At 36.5% G+C, this 20,911-nt stretch overlaps 1 protein-coding gene across 1 annotated transcript in view; it reads right to left on the bottom strand.

The window, feature by feature from the left end:
- Positions 1-14,331, bottom strand: part of LOC113083243 (inactive N-acetylated-alpha-linked acidic dipeptidase-like protein 2) — a 45,274-nt gene extending 30,943 nt beyond the window's left edge. The window contains exons 1-5 of the mRNA XM_026254423.1: positions 14,296-14,331; positions 14,077-14,222; positions 13,355-13,616; positions 8,180-8,299; positions 1,828-1,966 (exon numbers count right to left, since the gene is read on the bottom strand). Of these exons, the coding sequence (XP_026110208.1) occupies positions 1,828-1,966; positions 8,180-8,299; positions 13,355-13,616; positions 14,077-14,222; positions 14,296-14,331 (703 nt within the window). The remainder of the gene's footprint in view (positions 1-1,827; positions 1,967-8,179; positions 8,300-13,354; positions 13,617-14,076; positions 14,223-14,295) is intronic.
- Between the last annotated feature and the right edge of the window lie 6,580 nt (positions 14,332-20,911).

Here is a 20,911-nt window from a genome sequence, read left to right as displayed (position 1 = left end):
ATGGGGAGGAGCCGATCGAAGTCTGCTGCAATTTCCATATAAGATTTAAGGGGGACAAAGGCGATCACAAATTCTTGGGTTTATGGAGCTTATCGCAAAATTTTAGGGGGGCTGAGTTGTCATTTTAGGGGCCTACCGATGCCCATGAAGAAAATACTACTCAAATTCTAATTTAACTAATATTTTATATGAAAAAATATTTATATTAAGTGACTTAATCAGTGTAGTAGAGGTAATGGCAACTGTCTATGATCTCCCAGGGGTTTACACAATATATATATATATATATATACATATACACACACACACAGTACAGACCAAAAGTTTGGACACACCTTCTCATTCAAAGAGTTTTCTTTATTTTCATGACTATGAAAATTGTAGATTCACACTGAAGGCATCAAAACTATGAATTAACACATGTGGAATTATAAATGGAATTATATACATAACAAACAAGTGTGAAACAAGTGAAAATATGTCATATTCTAGGTTCTTCAAAGTAGCCACCTTTTGCTTTGATGACTGCTTTGCACACTCTTGGCATTCTCTTGATGAGCTTCAAGAGGTAGTCACCTGAAATGGTCTTCCAAAAGTCTTGAAGGAGTTCCCCGAGAGATGCTTAGCACTTGTTGGCCCTTTTGCCTTCTGTCTGCGGTCCAGCTCACCCCTAAACCATCTGGATTGGGTTCAGGTCCGGTGACTGTGGAGGCCAGGTCATCTGGCGCAGCACCCCATCACTCTCCTTCTTGGTCAAATAGCCCTTGATGCATTCAGTGTGACTCTACAATTTTCATAGTCATGAAAATAAAGAAAACTCTTTGAATGAGAAGGTGTGTCCAAACTTTTGGTCTGTACTGTATATAGACTGTCTTCAATAAATAACTAAATTGAATGAGATCAGTGCTGATTTATTTTCAGAGAATTAGAAAGCCTGCAAATGACTATGGATGATAAAAGGATGCAAAAGACACGTCTTATGCATCCTTCAAAACCGGATGAATGAAGGATTCAAAACCGAAGACTGCCTTCAAAGGATCCTTCAAACTGAGTTGTCCTTGTGGAGTGCTGGGCTAGGGGAACTTCCGGACAGGTTTATAAAACCCATGCTGTTGGACATTTGATTACAGACATTAGACACCAGCACACATACAACTGAATCTTGGCACTACGGACAGCATACACTGTAGGTTTTAGAATTGCATGATGCTACAGCAAATTGTAGATATTTAAATACAGCCAGCATAACTTCTTTAAACATTAAGTCATTTAACTTTAGCACCATGGACAGCTGCACACACATAGCGGAATTTCAGAACCACGGACAGTGCACAATATAGGGTTTAGACTTGGTTTTAGACGTCCTTTTTTATTTTAATATGCATATACTTTAAGTTAGTCTAGATTTCATTACAGTGATGTAAATTTCTTTCATCATTAAAAATAATAGTCTGAAATGGAATGCGTTTAAATTAGTGAAGAGGTAGTTTAAGTGTGCAGGCATCATAGATATCCAAAAGCATTAATTATCTTCCTCTCACTCACTTTTGCCTAATGTGACTTACTTTCACTGTGAACATTATCAGCATAATTGCAAGCATTTGCCTTGAAAGTAAAGCCAAACCACGTGAGATATGTTTTTTGTTTGTTTGTTTGCTTTATAATAATTATAATTACATTCATGTGTATCAAGTCATTGCAGCAACTCTTTTTATTTATTATGTTATTTTTCTTTTCTCAAAATAGGGAGTTTGTGATGAAGGTATAACATGTTAAAACAATTTCAAGAAGGCTACAGTGCCTTGGAGTGTGAGCGCAGATACTTACCAGTACTGGTGTCTTCTCGAAAAAACGGGTTCCCTCCTGGGTTCAGCGTTACCCCAAATGTCTTGTTCCCAAATGGGGCATCACATGGATCTACATAGAGAAGACAGCCACCAAATCCCACCTCTGCCAGGAGAGAGAGCTGTGAAGAGAGGACAGAATTGAACTCTAAAAACAAGATATACTACTTTTAAAAAGTTTAAGGTCTGTTTTATTATTCTTATTATTCTTATTGAAAGCAGTTTCTTATGCTCAACATTTATTGGATCAAAGCTACAAAACATTTTTAGACAGACAGACAACCACCAGAGGTGCCATGCCCACTCAAAATGCACTCTCTCTCTCTCTCTCTATATATATATATATATCATACAATCACACTGGTGATATTAGAACGTCCAGTGTGGCACAGCATCGGCTGCTAAATTCAAATCAGCACTCGCACTTTGGCTGGCCCTGTGCAAGACCCGTTTTTACAGCTGCATGTTCGAACAAACCACGCACAATTCTGTTGAGCTGGCAATGCAATGACCAATCTCAGATGAGTCATTGCAGAATTTTTTTGTTCAGTGCGCGTGATTGCTGAAGGAATTCTGCTCTCTGACGATTCTCTCATCAGAAACAACAAAGTGCAGATGTACATACAATGTAATTATATTTATTTCACAGTTTAAACAGCGTCAATGATTATAATGAGAGTTTTTGACAGTGCTTAAAATGTTCTTTGACAATGTAAATGTTCTTTGCTTTCTGTACAATTAAAGAGTTATAATTAGTAAATTACAATGTTTCTAATTAATTCACATTAAATACAAAGTCAGTCGTATTAAAATATTTTATGGCATGACACACATATCTGGTAGGCTACTTAAGTAAAAAGATGGGTTTTTGTGCGTAATGAATAGATTACATTATTAGACTAATTTGCCCATCAACCATTATCAACTAACATAATATATAAAGGTGCAAAATGCATCTACTGCACTTGCAATTATTTGAGAATTAAGATATTTCATGTTATAGTTAACACATTTGGGAATATATATATACCTGTACCTATATATATACACATGGCTGCTGTGTGTCATGACAAGCATGACGAGCAACCAAAACCTCCCCATACTCCCCGCCTTCACTTGTGCACACTCAAAAAAAAAAAAAAAAAAAAAAAAAAAAACACTGTGCATGTCATCGCTGAGGTATCAATCACAGCGACCTTAACTTGACATGGATGGAGGAAAATGAATGTCTCTTTTATATAGTTACAAAAACCACAATATATCATGATATATTTCAGTGTACTTGGTGTTTTTAAGATAGATTTTTTCTCTCTTTTTTCTGTGATGCTTGTGTGTCTGCTGTTAGCAGACAAATGAAATAAACAAGCCAGAGTGAAAAGTGTGTCTAAAGATAGTTTATTTTCTAAAAGTCCACAGGGCCGAAAGTGCCCATAGCTGAAGAAACTCCCACATAAAAATCAATGATCTCAAAGTAGAGCAAATCATTCCCAACTTGACTGAATTTGAACTTCAAATTCACTTCTCCAGGGGTAAAGAATGAGGATGTTGCCACCTCACATGGCAGTAGACATTTATATAATCTGAGTCACTGTTCAAAGGTCCCTGTTTGCCTTGAAAATCTAGTCGACAATCTTGCTGCGACCGCTAATGGCAGCATATACCATATGCACAGCGGCACATCATTTATGCTGATGGTGCCAGTCATGTCAGCACTTAGACTGTGTGTCAAACAGACGGCCACATTTGGTATGAAGGCAGATGCACCACTGGGTGTTGTGCAAATGAAACTCTCTAGCACCTGACATCCGTATGAGAAGCCAACCAGAAGCCACTCTCCATGCAAGATAAAGATAAAGAGGCTTGTAATAGGCTTGGAAATCTTTTCTTTTTCAATACGGGAGTTGTTCACAGATAGCAATCATCACCTTGTAGGCATTTCAGTTGCTTGGGATCATGCCACCTTGGATCAAGCCTCTTGCTAAATGCCAACAAGAGCCAACAACTTGTCCTTCACGGGAATACAAAGGAGCACAACTAAACACACAGCACTTGACATTTACTTACAGTCTCTAATACACACGGCAGCTCATAGAGGATGAGAGGAAATGCATTGCTTAGCCAAAAATCTTCCTGCTACTAATTTTTTAATTACTTTCGTAGGAGTGGCATTATTAAATGCACTGAAATAAAATATGCTCATGTTCATTTGTTCCATTATTGCTCTTCACAAATTTCATATGAAAATTAATCACCAATTACTTCAACACAAACTACTTTTTAGAGATATACACAAAAAAAAAATCACATACAATAAACTAAAAGTTGAACAGCTACAACAATTTTCTAAGCTTGACTCGTCTTATTTTCATACACACATATACATATATATATATATATATATATATATATATATATATATATATATATATATATATATATATATATACACACACACTGTATCTAGTTTTCTTTGTTGCATTCAATGCAAAGTTATTGTATTTATTAAATTTATTTATTAAAACCCACATTTTTGTGTGCCAGAAAATTGCTTGTCCTACATGTATCTACATGTACTTTCCAGCCTTTCTTCAAGAGCTACTTTTAAGTGTGATATTAGCGTTATTTCAGAAAAAGACATTCTCTTCATATCTATTGATTTACTCAGGGGAAGCATTTACAAAAATACAGTAAATGTGTATACTCCTAAACTATTCTCCATTTCAGCACCTTCAGGGAAGGACAGGAACTGTTGTGCACCCTAGGGAAATCTGCTGGGTAAAGTAAGAAAAAAACAAAACAGAAAAGCAAATACAACAACACCAACATAACCAAGACAGCCAGTTTGTTCTCTGCTACATGTACCCATGTTCATTATATTTCATTAATGACACATACACTATCATTCAAAGAGAACAGCCTATTTATATGCTACCCATGATTTTGAGACTATATTCTAAGGTTAAGGCTTTTGGAGTTACCTGAAATATTGCTATACTATGCTGTGTGTTATGAATGTTGCTTGCTGCCAAGCATAACATCATGAGCCATTATTCTTGTTTTACTATGAAGAGAGACACAAAAAATGTCCATAAACCTTTTAAAAAATCTTTTAAAAAATTTGCTTTATTATCTACATTTGGACTGTGAGAGAGTGAGTCGTGCCAGCACAGGAATGTGTATAGCGACAGAGATGGTAGATTAAGGTCTTGGATCAAAAGTGCCATCATTCTCTAGGCTAATTGTCTGAGGAGGAGCAGTCAAAACGCTTGATCCTCGCAGACTGAGCATAAGCACTCACTTTAAAGAAAATCAATAACTCTTCCCAAACAAATGACAAATGAGTGCCTGGTACAGGGCTAGAATTCCAATCAAGAGTCTAGTGCTCCCAAAGGTCTCTATTACCTGCATCATACAGTCCTAACAATCGAATCTATGCTGATGAAATGCACATGTGCAAACTCAGAGACGATTTCTGTCAATACTCAATGAGTATTATTGCATTTTTTTAAATCGTTTTTAAGGTTTCTTTTGTTCCACGGACAAATTAGTTAAATGGTTTTAACAAAATGAAAAGTTCTCTCTTTTACTGCCTTGGATTACATCATTTCTGTTTCTTTTCAGGAATTTTCTTGAATTTTGATGTTGAATTATGTTCTGTAGGAGATAAAATATTGTAGCTAGTACTTTTTTTGATGACCCAGTCATTTCTACACTAATATCAAAAGGCTTTTATCTGATTTCTGCTTCTAAATGTTCTTATTTGTGCATCCTTGAAGATGGAAGGCACAATTGACATTGAGTACAGTTGCAATGTGAAGAGACTGTGAAGTAATCACGAAGCTACTGAATAGCTGAACTCTTATGAAATATGAAAACATGCTTATACATTATAATCCATCTAGCTTTATTTAATAATTTATTTAGCATTTAGGAAAAGACATTAATTTCTTTGAGATTAAAACGAATACATGCATGTTAATATGTTAGAAAGCACATGCTTTTTTGCACCGGAGAAAGCAATGTTTTCAATGCGCTAACTAACTAAAACCATGTAAATTACTTATTATCGTGAAGTTTTTATCTGTTTTTTTATACTCCCATTGTGCCAGAACTGGGGCTGGGAAAAACGATTACTTTTAAACGATTAATCTAGCGATTATTTTTTCGATGCATCGATTAATCTAATGATTAATTTTTTCAGACCGATTCGATTTCGATTATCTCCTCATTAATTGACTACTAACAATTTATACATGTTGATTTACATATCTGAATGAAAAAAACATGAATTCCTTAAAATTGCAATATATGTTTATTGCTCTTAAAATTACAAAATAAAAGACTGACTAAGAATGCATTACTTTGCACTTGTATAGAGATAGCATTCAATAAAACCTTGAAGCCTTGAAAACACATAGCTTACTGAAACCAGCTTTCAGATGAAAATAACAACAACTTGATGTCTAGCATTCAATAAAAAAGGTCACCCAAAATACTTGTTTAGAGCAATTGAAAGAATACAGTAACCAATGTAAACCTGAGGGCTTTAAGCTAATACAGAGAGTGCTTTTCCAAAAATTTTTTTAAAAAAAGCTCCACGTGAAACTTTGGCGTTCCGCCCTTTTTCTATCGTGTCTAATGATTTTGGTTAATATGCACGAGGGAGAGAGAGGGAGAGGGAGAGAGAGAGAGAGAGAGAGAGAGAGAGAGAGAGAGAGAGAGTAAGACAGCGCTCGTGTAGTATGAAGACTGTGAGTGCGCGAGCGCGCCTGAAACTTTGGTGTTTCGCACTTTTTCTATCGTGTTTAATGATTTTGATTAATATGCACAAGGGAGAGAGAGAGCAAGAAGCGCTCGTTTTGTTTGAAGACTGTGAGTGCGCGCGCGCAGCCAGGGCTCTCTCTCGTCAGGCGCAGCAGTCATTCTATTCTACATCACTCCCCGATCAAATAAGGCTTTGACAGCCACCAAAAAAAAGATCAATGCAGAAAAACCCCTGGATTGGTTATTTAACGTTGGACAGAATGTTGATCCGGCCATAGCGTATATTCAGCACACATAAGGTAAACGTTTTGCAAACGTTCTTTAGAGAAATAAAAACAGGTCGACGAATCGATGCACATATTTTGCGTTGACGTATTTTTTGTGTCGCCGTCATTGATGACCTCGACGCGTTATCCCAGCCCTAGCCAGAACCCATTCAATGCAGAGGATCCATTGGTGAACAAGTGATAAAATACTAATCAAAAAGATACAATCTTCACTGAATAAAAATAATAAATAAAATAAATAAATGAATAAAAAGTGATACTGCTGATATAAAAATAACTGTTTTCACAAAGTTAAATTCTTGTCATTTACATACACAACTGTGTAGCACAACTGAAGCTCCAAAAAGCACATAAACTACCATAATCTAACTCATCTGTGCAGTGTGTTCCAATTCAGTTAATTGATTTATTTCTAAAATTGGACAAAATTAAAATCTGTATTCACTCAATGTTGTGTTAAATTCTGGCACAAACTATGTGCAACAACGTGTCTGCACAGTGTGTAAAAGTGTATGTGCACCCAACACCAAATAAGCACATGAAAGCAGGGAAGAGATGAAAACACATTGAATCCTTGCATGTATAATAAACAAAGTATGAAAATTAATGAGATCTGAGAACAAGTCACATTTATAATACCTGCTTTGAGAACACATGCTTGAATGTGCAATAATCATGGATTAATCATGGAAAATGATTCAAACATTCTAGAGATATTATGAAAAACAAAGACAGCAAAACCAACAAGTGTCTTTCATCAAGTCACCAAATTATAAGATATCACCTGCGCTTTACCCACTAATAAATACCAATTACAATGATCATATTACTCTAATGAAAATATGACTATAATTACACAAAGACCTGAGTTTGAAGTAATTGTCTTGGTCAAGGTTTTCAGAGATGGTTTACATCGTTAAGTAATGGTTAAATATATGACTTGAGCTGTATCATAATTGGTATGCATTAATCACATATAATTATTTCCCAAACAGCTGCCAGTGATTCAATTAGATGAAATAACTTGCTTAAAACTCTAGTCATGATTAAATGCAACTTTAATAATCACGGTTATTTGTTGGTCTAATGAGACTAAGTCAATCTAATTTAGTCAATAATGAGTTACTAGCATCTCTTTGAAGGGATTAAATGCATCCACTTATAATTTTGATTGTTTTAATCATTTTAAGTTAATTTCTTTGTCCTTAACAGTTCAGTGATTCTTTTGTCAGATAGATAGAAAATAAAATGGCACATTAGGGGCACTTTAATATAACAACATACCTTGTAAAGTAAAGGTGATTGTCCAAGTTTCAGCAGTGCTATTTTATTGGTCACATTTGCACTGGCTTGGACCCGTCTCAAATCATCTGGACTCCCGTACTGTATGTCCACCACCTCTGCCTGAAAAAAAGAAACATTTTTTTTTTAACTTTTACAATTTTGAAATGGTTCAGGGTAGAGTCTGACCTCTCTCGCTGTGTGTGTGTGAGGAATAACAAGCCTCTGATTTGCAATGTTGTGACTCACATAACTCATGCCATAAAGCTAGTTGTCACATTCATTACAGATAGCAAAGCATGAGTGAAAACAAAGTGAACATCTCAGGCTGTGTATAATGGGGGACAAGTATATATATTAGCCTCCGCACTATAAATCACGCACAGATGCGACATAGATGTCACAGCTCTGAAAGAATTCATGGCAGATTCATGTCTTTTTTTAAATTCAACATCCTTTTTTTTTTTTCATTTAGTCTGCACTAGTAAACCAGAAACCAATTTGTGAGTTTAAGAAAAGCGAGTGCCTCTGACTGAAGAGAGTTGATGAGGTGGGGTCAAACTTAATGCTATTTAAGGCCCAGAGACACAAAGTGGAAATGCATTACCTGAGTTTGATTCATTTTTCTTTGGGCCTAGGGGGAAATGAAACATGACTCCAGACAGAAGAGTACATCTAGTCAGTATCACGAAACCTCAGGACCATTGAAAGATGGGATTTATCACTAATGTCTGCATTTGCATTAGACAAGCGTTCCGTCTAACCCCAAAGAAGAGGCAGAAAATTGGAAATGGATGAGATTTGCACTGAGAGGCTGTCATTAAGGTAATGAAATTAACAAGGGGCACGCATCGCGGTGAACAAATCGCTTTTCTAGACGAGCGACGGCTCCTTTCACGAGTCATCTCACCCCCAGCGACTCGAAGCAGTTAGAGGAAAATAACAATTGTTTTCACATCTACGTGACTGAGGAGCGGAAAGAAAACCCCAACCCGTAATTAAACATTATTTTGAGGAAAATGTTAAATACCACCACAATCACGCGGCACCATTAGAGGCCAGACTGCATGCCCTCTATGAATAAAAATGTGTTACTTCTTCAATGCTCAGTTAATTTTTCATTTTGCAAGAGGCCGCGAAGCATTATTACAGTGAGAAGCTCTTGAAATTTCAAAGGCATTCAAATAGGACTTCTTGCGTCCATCTGATTGAACTTTTTGCAAATATCCATGTAAGATTACAATTCGAACTATGTTAACACACCGGCTTTTGTCTAGGTGTTGCAGAAACGTTTCATCATTTCACCGCTTTACTTTTTAAATAACACTATCAATGTTAAATGAATACAAATGACCACTCCCAACAGTATAGCTCACGTATCAAAGGAAACACTCAGAATAAGGTGTTTCACGGCGCGCATACAGAGCAGGGATTTTTTTGTCTCTCTCTTCACTTCTTCATACATCAGCTACAACATCAAATATTCTGTGCAGCTCATATGTTCTAAAACAATTACCAATTTTAGAGAGAGATATGCAATTCTTCATTTATCAAAAACAAAAAGGCTTAATGGAGGGTGTGTGACAATGCAGCGGTGGGGGGAGGGGGGATCACATATATCAGCTCTTCTATAGTCAAGAAGATGAAGTCCCCTGTTCAAAAAACGTTTTAAGTAGAATTAAAAGTTAATGTACAAGTATATGACTCATCAATAATTATAACTTTAATGCAGTGGTTCTCATTTAAATGGCCGAGGCCCACAAGGAGGCATCAGCAAGGGGGCCACAAGATTACTTTTTGTTTACTTTTCATTGAATTTATTGAAATAGTTAATGAATGAATGAATGAATACATATAATGCTATCCTGTGAATCATAAATAACTAGAGATGTCCTGTAAAATAATTTGTTGTATGAATGTAAACTTCTGAAATCCTGCATTTAATTTACAGAAAGGTTGTTGTGCCATTTGAATCTTACTGTAGGCAATTATGGGGAGCCAAAAATATTAAGAACCACCGTTCTAATGGCTTTGCATTGTAAGCATTAAAGGGAAGCAAAATGCATTAACATAAGACATCTTAATATAGGTCAAAGATAAAACTGCAAAACATTTTTTTTTTTTTTATATAAAATGGGTGTTTGGCAAAAAGAAAAAGTAGAAGACCCATGTCCGTGAGTAGGCCAGAAACACAAAAGAAAAGAAGAGGAACTTTCATTCTCACTACCTGACCTCACATTCTTCGTAGAGAAATTAAAGGCAGTAATTGCCCAGCGCCTGCACCTGATCATCACTAATATGGTGTGGAGAGAAATAGCCAGGGAGCATGGAGGATTTAACTCATCAAAACTAATTACCCTCGGGAGCCCCCTCAAACTTATTACTGACCAGAGGTAAAGCCTCCACTCAAATTACCACAAGCCATCAAATTACCTGCAGTTTTCGGTGTTCGTTTCTTGTTTAGACTTCAAATGATTTGCCACTTTGAATTAAGCAAAATGCTGGGGACAAAGTGACGTTTATAGATTCCTTGAAAAAAAAAATGAAAATGCACAATAGGATTTCTTTGCTGATTGCAATGTGGTATTAAAGAGGGCATTTTTTGTTGGTACAAGTGAACATCATTTCAGCATTATTTGATTGATAATTATCTGTTTCCACATGGCTGACTCAATGAACATGTCGATATCTGTGCTAATGCACAAGTAATTTGTTTTGGGAGAGAAAAAAATAGAAGTTGTGCATTAGTAGAAATTAAACACATTATAGTGCATGCTATTCCAAGTAAAATAAAATAAAATAATAAAATAAGTGCAATTAATAGCAGAATAATAAGTGTAGAAGACTCAGATTAACCAATTTTATTCACAACTCAACTATTATACCTTTTATTTAATGCTTCCATTTTACTCAGTTTACTGGGAATTTTTTTTCTTTTTATTTAAATGAAATCTATCATGGCATTCCTAAAAGAAAAGGGACGTGACATGTGGCCAACTATGGTGACCCATACATGGAATTAGTGCTCTGCATTTATCCCATCCTAAGTGCACATCCTAAAACAGGGCTTGACTATATGTATTTTTTCAGTGCTTTATTATTACCTTATAATTGACATAATTAGTTATACTGCTTTGCAGGTCAGAGCTGTCTGTGGAAATGTGACTGTGGTGATGCTGTGACTCTCTATGTTTTCAGTGGGAAAGTGGGTGAATTTTTTAGCCCAGCTGTGGAGCTGGGAGTTGCTAAAAGTACATAATGTGAAATGGCCAGTGACCCATGAGTGGCTCAGGATAGCTGGATGAATCTCTAACACCTCGGCACGAGATCCCCGAGCAATTCACCCATCAAGCCAGTCATATTTGTTTTTCCCTGCTGATTTTTAGACATTGCAAATGCAGTTTAATTTACATCAGAGCCTTGAGTATTTGCAGCGTTTTGATGGATGACTTTGACCTCCTCTTGTAGAGGACAACATGAAAGACTGACTGCGACCGACTCCAAGAACTTTCTACTGAAGCTTATCCCTGTTAGATGCAGTGTGTCTGTCTTGAAACGGATAATGGCAATGCATCTTCCTTAGACATTTCCTGTTCCCTTTAGAGACAGAAAGCATAACCTCTAAAAATAGCTGGAGAATATATCACACACATGTGTGAAATGGGTTCAGTCTTGCATAATGGATTTGTTTTAACCTTCCAACAGGATGAAGCGTTCAGGGCTGTGAAAGTGAGAGTGTGAAAGCAGAACGCTAATTCAGCGGCAACTGGCAATGCAATGCATTTATTGTGCAGAACAGTCAATAATAGAAAAGGTCAACAAGCAACTTTGTGTTCCATGATTCTTGTTACTCTTTTAACAATTATAAAACTGTTAGTTCAAGTCCTCAAAATTGATTGGCTGAGTGGCATTCCAGTGCTGATATTTATTGAGACTAGCATTTAGTTTCAGATCAGTATGTGAGTTGTGTGAAGTGGAATAGAGCAGGGATATTTACATAGCATGAAGAACAAAAAGGTGGAAGTTTAACTTGTAGTGTGGGGTGGTGCTTGGATCAGGGTTTATTTACCAATGAGTGGGAAATTGAAAACCAGGAATGAAGCAGAAAATTTAAACATATTGAAACATACATACCTTATGCTCTGTAAGGATGCATTTATTCGATCAAAAATATTGTCAAATGTTCACACTGTGAAATATTATTACCATTTTAAATCTTAAAAAAAAAAAATTGTCTTCTGATGAAAAGCTGAAATTTCAGCATCATTACTCCAGTCTTCAAAGTCACACGATCCTTCGGAAATCATTCTATTTAAGTAGATCCTTTCTAAATTAAAGTGTTAACTTTCTAAACAAAATTCAGGCCAATTAGGTTACACAGTAAAAAACAAACAAACAAACAAAAAATATTTAAGGGTTAGATCATAAATAGAGCTTTGAAGTAATTTCTGCAAATGTACCATTTTAGGTTTGGTTTTTATAATCTAATGCACTTAAGGGTGTGTTTACATTTGGCAGGTGCAGTTTGTGTTTGCAAGTCAAGTGTGAACGCTGCCATTCAAACCTTAGTGTGCACCAAACAAGCAGCCTGAGACCCACTGTTTTGAACCAAAGACATCTAAACGAAACAGTATGTGACCCAAAATGACAGATTGCCCAAGCACACCTAGTTCTTCTTGTCATGGAAATGATGCTGCTCATTACAGTTTGGTACCGGCATCAGAACCGCCGCTTCCTTGCAGAAAATCTTGTTTTGTGTTTGCAACTCCTGGTGTTTCCCTTACATATTTTATAAGCTCTTTGTGAGTTATAAGCTGGTAAAAATAACACATGCATACACACAACAAGCACATTTATCAAACAACAAAAAACAACAAAATCCACTTAAAAGGTTCGGATCCTTATGTGTTTTGTTTTGTATCTTAAGTTCAGTATTAAAAATGACAGTGTGAATGCTAAACGAATCAGGACTTAATGTGTCATTTAATTTTTTGGTCCAAAAGAACCAATAGCGAGCCAAACTACAAGCTTTCTACCACATGAAGGGTTAGCATTATCATATTACACTTTTTTTTTCATTGTTCTGGACCCATAGCTGATTTTTCAAGCGCAATTGTGACCGTGTGTTATTAATCGATTGAGTATACACTTGAGTACAATAATATACCTGTAACTTACCACTAGATTTCCCACAGCTGAATAGGCTGCAAAGGCAAACGGTTCAGTCGTGGATGTGAATGGCTGGTCACACCTCGCTCCGCTGGACAGGTAACACTGGTTTCCACCTATATCGGTGATCGTGCTGAGGGCTGGTCCGGGATAGCTCAGGAGAGCCGTGTGATTGGTCAACTGGACGTCTTTTAGTCCGAGCTCCTCCCACCGCTGAGCGATGTACCTGACCTTGGACTCTTCCGTGAGATCGGAAAAGCTGTCAAAGTCCCTGTGTCGAAGCAGACAAAACAGCAAGGAAACATCAATAAATACATCAAGGATTCTGAAGGCTCCTCTCACGACCCAACGGCAAGACGACACTTAACAAAGCATTGATGAATACGCGCGAGCCTCATTATCATTAACGTAATTAGCACATTGTTGACTTTGGGTTAACATTTGTTTTCCTCAAAGGTATTTACATGGTCTGTTGACATGAAGCTGCAGCTAGAAACCAGGGACAGAAACAGAGAGACGGCCTCCATAATTCATATTCCGGACAAGCTTCAGTTAATGTAACTGATGAATATGGCAGTGCAGGGAATCAATTGTCTGCTGAACAAACGGATGCACTATTAAAAAAGGATTGCCAGGAGAGAAAGTAAATTAGCAACAGACGGTTAAACATGAGAGAGAGAAATGAAGCGCTGCTAAGGTGCTCTGGCAGCTCGGCTTCGCTTATTTCTTACCCGTCACGGCACGTGGAAGGCACAAAGAGAAACACATCGTTATCTTGTAACGTGGAAACTTTAAGAGCTCTCAGGCCCATCAGCATGCCAAAGCTCACTCTGTGATGTTCTAGGAGAAACACAGCAGGCCTGCCCATTCTCTCAATCTTCAAAACAAAATTAATTGAAGTGTAAAAGTGAGCAAAGAGCCTCCAGAGACTATAAATCATTTAACTGCACTTTTTCCTCCTTATCCACCATGATGAAGTTGATCATTGCCACATCACACCTTCAGTATCCTCTACCCAGACGCAAACTGGAACAGATTGTTCCTATTTTACGCTAACAAACAGTCCTCTCATTATTTAGCTTTTTTGTAAAAAAAACAAAAAACAAATCAACACAGAAAGCGAAAACATCCTGCCATATTTGTACTACCTCTTATGAAAAATACAGACTAAATCAACAATGTCTGTTCTGCTTACTGCTGAGAGATGTTTTATACACAACAAATATTCTTAATTAAACTCTAATCTGTGTTGTGATGCTGTCTTGCAAAGTGTTCTGTGTAAAAAGGAGGCTAGAGCTATTTACATATTAGATATTGCATATTAGACAGTATTGTTTGAGACAAAATTGTGTAATTAGACAATGTTTCCTATCAGAAATATTGTAGGGTCACACAGAATTCAATAAAAACACAATTTATCACAAGATCAGAATACGAGAAGCTGCTAAATTTGACCAGAAAATCAAGTAAATAATTTTAAATAAATCGCACAAATATTCAAATGTCTATAAAAATTCATGCCAATATTGGGTGCAAAACAACACAAGACACACACACAAAAAAAAAAAAAACATCACTAAATATACATATATATATATATATATATATATATATATATATATATATATATGTGTGTGTGTGTGTGTGTGTGTGTGTGTGTGTGTGTGTGTGTTTGTGTGTGTGTGTCCATATGAGAAAAACAAACAAGCAAAAACTTATTTTAGCATAAATATGTTTGTTTTTGTAAACTATATATATATGTATATATATATATAGTTTTTATTTCTCATATGGAAAGTATGGACAGAAAAGTTTTAAATTCCTTCACGTAGGTATTCCTGCTTAAAAATGCACCACCATTATGGAAGCAAGCAGTTTTGCAAGTTTCCTTCTAGCTTCTCAAGCATAAGACTCCTCCAGTGATTCAAGAGAGCGGACAAGCAGTCCAGCCCCACACTGAGCCACTGTGACCTGACAGAGTGTGTCCAATCCCTCACGGCTGTGCATGGGTGCCTGGGTAATCTAATTAAAAGCGTGCTCTGCATGAGTGGAGAGGATGATTCTTAACCTCTCTCAGGTAATGCTTCTCCAACCTCCACCCCCACTGCAGCTGGCACAAGACTTAAATAGTAACCCAGGACATTATTTATGGAGGAATCGCTCCCCCGAATGATCGTGTGACCAATTTTAGAGCGACCAGTTTGAAACGAATTACAAAGAAATGTCACTTCTTGGTGAATTAGAATGGGTCTACAGTTAAAAGTCTGGGATCAGTATGGAATAACGTTTGTTTTTTTGGAAATAACATTGACTAATTTGTAATTAAAAATAATTAGCAAATTAATGAAAAATTATAACTGATCAGTTAACATTCATGGAGGAATGCATATTAAAATACACAGTCCACGTTTAACTGTATTTCTGTTTGCAATTAAACATCTTTTTATCTTTGAATGAATGAATACATGATAGAACGAATGAATTAATGAATTAATAAGTATATAAATAAATAAATGTTCAAAAATATTTCCCTTTTTTAATCAAAGAATTCACAGTTTCAAAGTTTTCATAAAAATATTAGGGTGTTTTTACATTCATAATATGATATTATTTAACATTAATAATAATAATAAAGGTTTCTTGAGCAGCAAATCAGCATAGCAGAATGATTTCTGAAGGATCATGTGACACTGAAGATGATGGGAATTTAAATGAACAAATCCAACAACAAGGGGATTTTATTCCTAATTTATTCCCGGAGATAAAATTAAATAAAATTAAATTAAATGAGATTAAAAAGGAGCTGTATCTGAGGTAAGAGCCCATAACATATTTTTTTTGTATGTAGAAGAAAAGTTTGAATGAGGGGAAGATTAATACAGAGTTAATGCTTTAGTACAAACCAGTAGAGAATGATTGAGAAATATCAATACAGCAATGCCTTGTAGCCAGTATAATTGATGTAGAAAAATGGACAACCACACTTTAATTAGTGTTAACATGAAACTAACCAAGTTCACCATAAATCTATATCACCATGGTTGCACAGCTCCCATTTATTCCATCAAACCAAATCCACTTATAGCAATAAAAAAAAGAAAAATAGTGGGATGGCTTTGTATGTTAATTAAATGCTCAAAAGACAAGTACATTAACTTCTTTATTAAACTCTTAAGAGTTGTGCTATACTGTCGGGATTGAAATAAAAACTGAATTCCAGAACTGTCCTCACATTCATTTTTGCATCAAAACACCTGACTTAAAGTGAAACAAATCAGCCAAATGAATCGGGTAACACGTGGTGACGTACATTAACTCATTACTCAGTCGCTCAATACGTTCAATAAAAGGTCAAATCAGTTAACTCTGGGTCCATTTATAACAAAGACATTGTCCTCGGCCTCCACAGTCTCTCCACTGACCGATCCCAAAAGAGATCAGAGCAGAAGACGGCAAAAATAATCAGCAACCCTTCTGGTCACAGCTTGACCAAATCCAGCCTCTTGTGGAGCTGCGTTTGTGGAGGTGCTCTCCACAGCACGACCTGATGATTGATGCTTTCTCCTCCGCCTGGAGAAAAGATCAGTCAATACCTCGCACAAGCCCGGCTCACGGCTGACGCCGCTGGCTAGAAACAAGAGGAGTCTGCAAACCCTCGCGACGGCAGATCCTTAACTCAGCACCATCTGTTACTGAGACTAATACAGACATCAGGAGAGGAGCCCTGCTCTCCTGTCAAGCAACAAAAATCCGCCATTTTCGCACAGTGAGCCTGTCAACAAGCATTCAGATGAGGTTTTATTTCTCCAAGTTTCAAAGCAATTATGCTATCAGAATGAATATGTCGATGTCAAACTGCTATAATTCCCTTTGTTAGAAGCATACCTCGAAATTGTGCTTTTGTGCGAGAAGATTCTCCATCTTTATGTTGAGCAAAAACACATCCCTGGCCTCTTTAATTAAATACGGTTGAGCGGAGATGATTGACAGCTGATGTATCTTGCAGGTGGTCGCCTGGGTTTTGCTTGGGTGAGGCTAGCATGTCATCCGGGTGGCTATTGAACTGTGGCGGTGCTATTATGGTTGATAACACTGGCGGTACTGAGTCCCACACCATATAAAAGCACTTGGCTTTTTTTGTCCCCAGGGTCCTTGAAGGGGCCATAGTGTGTTAGAGGGGCGAACAAAGAGAAAGATAGGAGATATCTGTGGAAGCTTTCACTCCGCTAAAAATGGGTGACCCTCCTGTCCTTCAAAGGGACATTTCAAAAGTGGTGATTCAGGGGGAAAAAAGACTCAAATCAATTTAATATCTTGCTATTTTTATTTATTTATTTTTCAGCAAAGACTCATCATCTTTTGAGCTTTCTGTTTATCAAAAAGGCCTGAAAATGTGTCATGGTATAATCGGCATATTAGAATGACTTCTGAAATGTTCAAGACTGGAGTAATGGCTGATGAAAATTCACCTTTGCCATCAGAGGAATAAATGTCATTTTTAAATAATTAGAATTATTTTTGATTTCTGAATATATAAATGCAGCTCTGGTGAGCATAACAGATGTCTTTTAAAAGCATAAAAACAATATTATCATCCAAAAACATGTTAAAGGAGGGTGAAATGCTCGTTTTCACTCAATATCCTGTCAATCTTGAGTACCTATAGAGTAGTACTGCATCCTTCATAACTCCAAAAAGTCTTTAGTTTTATTATATTCATAAGAGAAAGATAGTCTGTACCGATTTTTCCCGGATAAACACGACCGACTGGAGGCGTGACGTGTGGCGGAGCTAAAGAATCACGAGAGCCAGTAGGCTTTTGCGTTGAGAGCATTTGGAAGCTGTGACATTACCTTGAGGAAAAAACCATCATCCAAAACAAACCATGGCTAACAGTCAGATTCAGCCGTTTATTTATGATCCAGAATCAGATCCAGAGGCTGAAACTGAACGAGAGCAGCAGCAGCAACGACTCGCTCCAAGCGGGGCTCGAACCCGGGTCTCCGGCAGGGGAGGCGGACGCACTAACAAGAAGGCAGAGATATTTGAAGCAGTTTTACTCACCGCCTGCGGTTCCAACACACAATTGTGACCCTTTTTCTTTGGGATTGCATCATCCTTAAGAAATAAATGATGCGCAAATCCGTCGTCAAACTGGGCTTTGTTTGTAAAACAAGCATCTTCGAAATGCAGGGAACAAACACAAACACTTGCACTACTCCGTTGATGCTCTGTAAAAATAAACTCCATCCACTGGTCCCTTAATGCTGTTTTTCTTTGGTAATCTGTGCAGGGTTGTCTTGCCCTGGCAACCAAAAACACACTCCTTTTGTGACATTTCGCGACGCTCTCGCTCTGATCAGTGAATGTCTGTGCTCTCAGTGCTCTGCTATACGGGAGCATGCGCTCTTCCGGCAGAAGTGCCGTTAGGACCCATATAAGGAAATTCCGCTCCATCTTACGTCACACAGAGCCATACTCGAAAAAAACTTTCCGAAACTTGTGACAAACTGGAAGGAGTATTTTTGGAACAGAAATACTCCTTCAAACATACAACTTAATTTTTGAAACTTTGTCCATGTTTAGCATGGGAATCCAACTCTTTAACAGTATAAAAAACTCAGTATGCATGGAATAGCATTTCACCCCCCCTTTAAGTACAGAAGACTGTGTTATGTTTTGTGATGTGTAAAGCAAATTAGTTTTGCATGGCTGGGAAATTGCCTCACCTGTAGCATTGCAGCAAAAAAAAAAAAAAGAAAAAAAAGTGAAATGGAAAAATAAAATCACAATACTATGAATATGCACAAACAGCATTCGCAAATGCATTTAGGTCAACGACTCTAAACAAACCATGTAACAAAAGCTCTCATCTAAAACACCAAAAATGAACCATGGCATCTAAACAACCCCCGAAATACACTGTTGTTGACTTTCCGGCAGTCAGGAAGGAAGAAAACAAAAGATGCTGAACTTTCCTTGAACTTATAAAGGAGATAAAAAGAGACGCTTGTCTGGCAAGCTGGAAGCCTGAACGGATTTCTGATACAGAGAAGACATCTGCATCAGTAATGCAAAGAGATGCTCAAGTACATCTGCGATCACTCCCCTCTCTGAGCGGATTCATCCTAAAGAAAGCAGCCATATAGAACTGGGTTTGCGACAATAAAGCAGCAGCCCCGGGAGGAGGAAGCATGGAAGATGTGTTTAAAAAATTACAACCAAGGCCTTCAAAGCACTGCAGGACAAAGGGAGAGTGTGATGAATAAACATGGGATATTAGTGAGTTTTAGTTAGGAGTGTGCAGTATTCAACCAATGAGAATATACATTTTGAGTCACTGTTTTTAAACGACTTATTCATATCTCTACTGCCTTTGATTACTTCCAAGCCAACAATGCACAGAAGACGGAACTTACAGTAAGACTGTGTTTACTACAAACAGTAAACATAGCTAATGTGCAAATAATGTGAAATGGCTTACTGGTTGTTGGCTTTTGCTCATTAACTCCAATTACACAGAGTATTTTTCGACATTTGTAACCCTGGACCCACAAAACCAGTCCTAAGTGTCAATTTTTCTAAATTGAGATTTATACATCATCTGAAAGCAATATCTGGCTGAGATACAACTATTTGAAAACCTGGAATCTGAGGGTTCAAAAAAATACTGAAAATATAAATACTGAAAAAAATCAACCTTTAAAGTTGTCCAAATGAAGTTCATAGCAATGCATATTACTAATCAGAATTACATTTTTATTATATTACGATTGGAAATTTACTAAATATCTTCATGGAACATAATCTTTAGTCATATACTAATGATTTTTATAAATTTGACCCATACAATGTTTTTTTGCCTATTAATAAAAAGAAATAAAAAAATACCCAGCGACTTAAGACTGGTTTTGTGGTCCAGGGTCACATTTATGGATTTCATTGCCTTTGTATCAAGCAGGGTTTATTAATCTAGGGCTTGTGAGTAACAGTTAATTAAATCATAAAAATTATAAATGATTAACTCAAATCAAATCAAGTACACTGAAGTAAAGGCTGCTGAAAATTCAGCTTGCCATTACAGTAATAACAGCATTTTAAAATATACTGAAATGGAAAGCAGCTATTGAAAATGTTAAATCACAATAAATATTTTAAAAATAAAAGCGACCAAAATCAAACACTTGAATTGTATTTCTTTTTCATTTGTTTTCCATGTAACTGAAAACTGTGAACACACAAATGCTCTGTTAAATTATTGGAAATTAACTTCAAATCTCAGGAGGTACTTCAGGTATAAATCAGTGTTTGACTGTCAAAATAAATATAAATAAAGTGTTGCTATTTTTATAAATACATTTTTACAGAACAGTTACATGAACACCATCACTTTGACTACATTTCCAAGAAAGAAGCTAAAAGAACAAGAATTAAGAAAACTATACAAAAATAAAAATAATCATAAAAATAATAGATTAACTAAATGACAATCAACTTGCTTAATAATAAGAATAAATTAAAAAAAGTAAAATAAATAATGCATCCTTCACTACCATGCATTTAGAA

Source organism: Carassius auratus, unplaced genomic scaffold (genome assembly GCF_003368295.1).
Source record: "Carassius auratus strain Wakin unplaced genomic scaffold, ASM336829v1 scaf_tig00037435, whole genome shotgun sequence".
NCBI lineage: Eukaryota > Metazoa > Chordata > Actinopteri > Cypriniformes > Cyprinidae > Carassius > Carassius auratus.
This window is presented reverse-complemented; position numbering and strand designations above follow the sequence as displayed.